This window comes from Triticum dicoccoides, chromosome 2A, assembly GCF_002162155.2.
Source record: "Triticum dicoccoides isolate Atlit2015 ecotype Zavitan chromosome 2A, WEW_v2.0, whole genome shotgun sequence".
Lineage (NCBI taxonomy): Eukaryota > Viridiplantae > Streptophyta > Magnoliopsida > Poales > Poaceae > Triticum > Triticum dicoccoides.
Window position 1 is genome coordinate 706,725,161 of NC_041382.1, and position 5,382 is coordinate 706,730,542.

Sequence of the window (5,382 nt, forward strand, 5' to 3'; positions counted from 1 at the left end):
AATGTACTAGGGACAGAGGCTAGTAGAATCGATCGTTCAGGACCATTTCCATCAGTCCAAAAACAACGAAAATGTATAGCTCCGGTTTCTTGCTTCCGCTTCTATTCATGGCTCTGCTCTCCTCCGGTGTGAGTTTGCAGCCTCTCCTCGTTCGTTGGGGGCTAAAAATGGAGTTGGGCCGTGCCCTATTTGTGCACACCCCCCCGGAAGACGGCAAGCCAGCCGAGCCTCCTTGACATTTAGTGCCATGTCAAGGCGGCATTGCTCCCAATTCTAAGGCTGTTCGCCGCCGCAGGCAGAATGATGAAGGGGGCCGGCGCCATGAGCACGATGAAGCCGCCGTCATCGCCCTTGCTCGACGGCCACGGCCACCACTTCCTCGAGGAGTGCTCCCTCTGCGGCAAGTCCCTCTCCGGCGACATCTTCATGTACAGGTCCGTCGTTCTACCCTAGCTGCATGCAAAGCGACCATCTTGTATGTGTGCGTGACTACGTGTGTGTGTGTACTGTGTTGTGCAGGGGTGACACGCCGTTCTGCAGCGAGGAGTGCAGGCATCAGCAGATCGAGGTGGACAGGGCGAGGCACCGGCGGAAGAAGCACGCGGCGGCGCACGCGGTGTCGGCGGCGCGGAAGGAGCAGCACCGGCACCACCACCACCACCACCACCATCACCATCACCGTCAGCACCAGCAGCCGGGGCCGGAGCCGCAGCCGCGGGCGGCCATGGTGGGCTCCGCCCCGTGGGCCGACGCCGGGTTCGCCGCGAGGAGCCCCGCGTTGCGCGTGTGACGCCCCGATCAGACCGCACCCGATCTCCCGCGACCTCAGTTTGGCACACGTACGTACAGTACAGGACGACGGACATATACGTACACGTACTCATACGTCTACGGCTACACGCGCCACCATATATTAGTGGTGTATGTACGTACACGGCTGATCTAGGGTCCCATTGTTCCACGGGCAGCTGGACATGGAGGTTTTTTCACAAATAGTGTGTCCCGATCGAGGTTAGAACTTTAGAGCCACGAGAGCGTGAGCCATTGTTGCATGCAATGCAATGCATGGGCTCCCTCTCCATTTCTCTCGCCCCAGATTAACTTGGCTGTTTGTTCTGCTATTGTGGAATGGGATTGATATTCCGTGCCAAACGCTCTAGATGTAAATCTTGTTGTTACTTTGATCAATACTACATGTTTGTTGCACAAAGTTCCCGAACCTTGGATGAAAGTGCAACGACACTGAGAAAGTGTGGCTGCACGATACTACTATAGGTAGGAAAAACTGAAGAGAAATCAGGTTAAGATTCAGAGTTCAGAGTGGTTAATCATCGAAGGTTCAGAACACTGTATCTATAGCAGCGCCGGGTCCGGCGCGGATTTGACAGTGTCATCGCACCCTCAAGGATGGCGACGTGAGACATATTTTAGTGCGCACACTTGCTAACCAAGGCGATCTCAAATCAACATGAAAGATTAGTTCAGTGATCAAGTATCACAACACTACTACGACTACGAATCAAAATTGGGCGGCCAATGGAGTCACACAGCGGTGCAATGACGGGCATAAACTATGCCGGTCTAGCTTCTTTTAAAAGTCACCCGAGATGCGTGGGATCGGATGCCCCCACTAATATTGTAACGAACGCAGTCGATCCCATAGATCTTGTGCAAGATTTCTTGCCTGGTTTCCCGGCATCTTCTTCGCCACGCCCGACAAGCAGAACGGGCAGTGCATATTCCCGCGAGCAATTCATTCACCTTTTCCCAGCCAGCATCTACATGAACTACTACTCTACTGCCGTAGGAAACGTAGGAATTCCACCGCAATTCCTAAAGCAAATCCTACGATAAAACTAGCTGCTCCTACAAAACTAGTACTAGACGAGATCACCGAGGCATAAAGAAATGCGACGGTGCGGATTACCGTGGCATCACGGGGTCCGTCGTCCGCCCACCTGCGCGGGCGGAGTGTGTCCCCCCAGCGTGAGCCGCGGGCTGGCCGGAATCCGGGGAACCACCTAGTGAGTGTCAACTTTTCGTTACTCTACTCTCCCCGGAGTGGACCTCGGCTGCTATGGATGCCACACTAGGTGGCTACTATAGCCAGGTCCGTGCCGTGCTGCCTATGATCGCAATTTCTTAACGCCTACTAGCTCTTCTCGGTGGTACCACCGGGGAGATCGATTAACTAGTGGTGCTGCGTACAAAGGTGACCGGGATGGCTGGCAGGATGCCACCAAAACCTACCCCCGTTAACTAATGCCCCGCCCATCGCCAATAATTTGTCCACTTTCGTTGGGAGACGCGATCTTGCATTTCTAAATGGTACGGTCTTCGCATCATTACGGTGGTTCTGATTTTTGTGCGGGGACGCATCATGGCGGTTTAGTTTACTAGTACTGCGTACGTACTGCGATTGTTAATGGGAGGTGACCATCCTGCTGGTCGTTGGGGAGGCATGCGGTCACAATGCGGACGGGGGTGGTTAAATTAACCGAGACGTCAGTGCATGGATCGCGTCAGAGCGATCGCTGTGGAGTCTGCTTACGTGGTGCAGTACCACCACACTTGTTTATTGTTCTCCGTAGTGGTCGGTAACCTAAACCCTGGTGCGGATTGTCAAAAACAGCTACGCTCGTGATCGTGATCAGCAGCAGGAGGGGGCTGCACTGTTGTTTCTTGGAGAACCGAAAGCTAACCCGTGGCGACGAAAGCTCCGGGACCGGGAGGGCCTTGCCGTTTTATGGGCTGGCTGATATTACGGCATTAGGCCTGGCCCATTTTGGCAGCCGCTGGCCACTGCACCTTGTCCATTCAGTACTGAAACTCGTTTTGCATTTTGCAGTTGGCGCGTTATCGTGGCATGGAAACTTGTAGTGGAGTATGCAAAAAAATCCTACGAAATTCAGAATACGACAGGTGAACAGGAACAGAGGGAGTATATGCTTAAATAGGTCCAAACTCCAAGTTAATTATTGTTGATGCGAAATAAAGAGAGCTTCAACCATGATGAATCATACAGTTAAGAAGAGCTTACAAGGTAGCAGATTGTATGGCAGACTATAGCCGTACCGACAATGAAGGAGATCGACATCCCGGCCGAGCAGTCGGCATATTGATTGACTCATGAATACTGTAATCCCACCCAGACTAGACTAAACATGTGTACGATGCTTAGGTAGTCCACAATTATGATCCACAAGGAGGTGCGATCACGTAACTCGAGTGCTTGGCAGTGCACTGGAGTCGTTGACACAAAAGCAGTTGTCTTATTGTCCGTCCACGAACTGTTCATCAGCTGCCCCCATTCGTTCCCTTGCCTGACCGACCAACCACCAGCCATTAGGCACCCGTTTTGGTTCAGTACAGCACAGTGCGAAATGGCACGTATTTGTCGAGCTTACACTGATTATATGAGTGTGCATTGCTTACGATCGGTGATCTCTGTCCTGAAGATGAGCCACACAAATTCATGGCGGCCAGTTGCTCCAAATAATCCCTAAACTAGGCATGGTAGCCGAAGATCGTCAAGCATTAGAGTTGAGGTGAACCTCCCAGATATTCATCTAAAGATAGAGAAATTCTTGTGACAGAACCACGCTAATTTCCATTGAAGTGTTTCTTGTTGCTTATCCAAGCGTTGCCCGTCAGGGTCTTCCTATCCACATGCTGGCATGTAGACTATACTTCTGGTATGGAGCACCGCGGCAAGAAATTAAATTGCTCGCGGTGGAGTTAGCTTACGTACTATCACACTTGTTTAAAGATCTCCGTAGTGCTTGATTGTCAAAACATTCATCGCTATTGATTAGCAGTTGGGTATTATATATATTCCTATTGAAGAACAGGAAAGGTGGCCTGTGATGAGGAAATGCTCTGAAAGGACCTAACGCGCTATGGGCTGACAATACAGTGGTTCATCTTTTCATGTCTTTCACAGCCCTTGCGCCAATCCAACCGAAAATGCTCTAGCCTCTTTTGGAGTTGGCCGCTTCCCTTGTTCAGGTCCTACTTTTTTTTAAAAAAAAACTTGCTTTGTTCAGTTTTTTCTTATTTTTTTGCGCAGCCCTGAAACCTTTTCCTTTTGTGCAGCAATAGTGCAAACCTCCTGAAGCATGTATATTCAGAGTTGCTGTTCTTCGGGTATTTCGCAACAAATCTCAGTCATATGAGTTCCTGCCAAGCGAGAGGCAAAGCCAAAACCCGCGCACAGTTTGAAGAAATGTATTCAAGATGTAAATCAGGTGGTCTGTGGTGCCTTCTGCCCAAGTCCTTCTACAAGAATTGCGGCAAAGGGGACGGATATTCAGACATAGATCTATTTGCTGGTGGTTGAGAAACTCTTTTTTTCTTGAGGTAATAGCACCCCAGATATCCTAATTTGCATAGAATTTGGTGATTCAGTCCCAAACTTGCAAAACTTGACTCCACCATATCTCAACTTGCACCTCATATGATGACTTAGTCCCAGGCCAATCACAGCTCGCCAATTGGCAGCCAGGTGGCTGGATGCTGGACCGGTCAGCGCATGCACTTTTGCACAAAACCCCCTGCCGTTTCCTTTAATCAATCCGCACTCACCTCCACCTGAATTTGCCATGGCATTGATCAATCAAAACTATCTTTGCCGTGGTGGGCGGAGCAAATCATTCTTGCATGCATGCATTCACGCTGACCACTGACGGCTCGAGTGCGCGCGCCAACACAAGCTAGCTAGCTAGCTATAGCTGGAGTACTCCGGTGTGATGACCGCGTAATTTTGATTGCCGATGAAATGCACGTACGTGCACGCCATGCATTGATGCTAAGTCTGGGAAGAAGCTCGAGCTAGATCTCGAGCGTACGCAACCAACTTTCGTGTAAACAACTTCATTACCGAATTGTTCGATCAAAAAATTACTCCCTTTGTTTTTATTAACTTCACGTATTAGCTTTGACTGAAGTCAAACTTTATCAAATTTGACCAAGTTGAAAGTAACATATTTATGTGATGCGAAAATATATCTAATGATTAATCCAATGATATATTTTTTTAGGTTCAATGATATATATATTTGAAGGTATATATGTTAATATATTTTTCCACAAACTTGTTGAAAGTATATAAAGTTTGAATTTAGACAAACCTAATATGCGGAGTAAATAAAAATGGCGGGCGTAGGAAGAAAACACGGGAATATGATGCATGTCACGCAGCGTAATTTTCCTATCGCATCTTTAAAAAAATACATTGGAGTTAATAGAGAAAAAATATACTCCGCTGAAAACTTTTATAAGACATTTGAAGTCACAATTTGAAGCATAGGAATGCCGTTCTCAGTTATATAATTTTTTGTCAGGTGTAGCTCATATTTTATTAGATAAATTTATGATTATTAT

At 48.5% G+C, this 5,382-nt stretch overlaps 1 protein-coding gene across 1 annotated transcript; it reads left to right on the forward strand.

Moving 5' to 3' along the window:
• Positions 1 to 228: 228 nt before the first annotated feature.
• LOC119351985 (knob-associated histidine-rich protein-like) lies at positions 229 to 1,198 on the forward strand. Its single transcript, XM_037618745.1, has 2 exons — positions 229 to 434; positions 520 to 1,198. The coding sequence occupies exons 1-2, from the start codon at positions 301 to 303 to the stop codon at positions 788 to 790; spliced, it is 405 nt and encodes a 134-aa protein (XP_037474642.1). The 5' UTR covers positions 229 to 300; the 3' UTR covers positions 791 to 1,198.
• The last annotated feature ends 4,184 nt before the right edge of the window (positions 1,199 to 5,382 follow it).

What these genes read in the sequence shown, in the direction of transcription:
- LOC119351985 (XM_037618745.1), top strand. Translation starts at nt 301, where the DNA reads ATGATGAAGGGGGCCGGCGCCATGAGCACGATGAAGCCGCCGTCATCG. An exon ending in GGCGACATCTTCATGTACAG is followed by an intron (nt 435 to 519) that starts GTCCGTCGTTCT and finishes TGTGTTGTGCAG; the next exon opens with GGGTGACACGCCGTTCTGCA.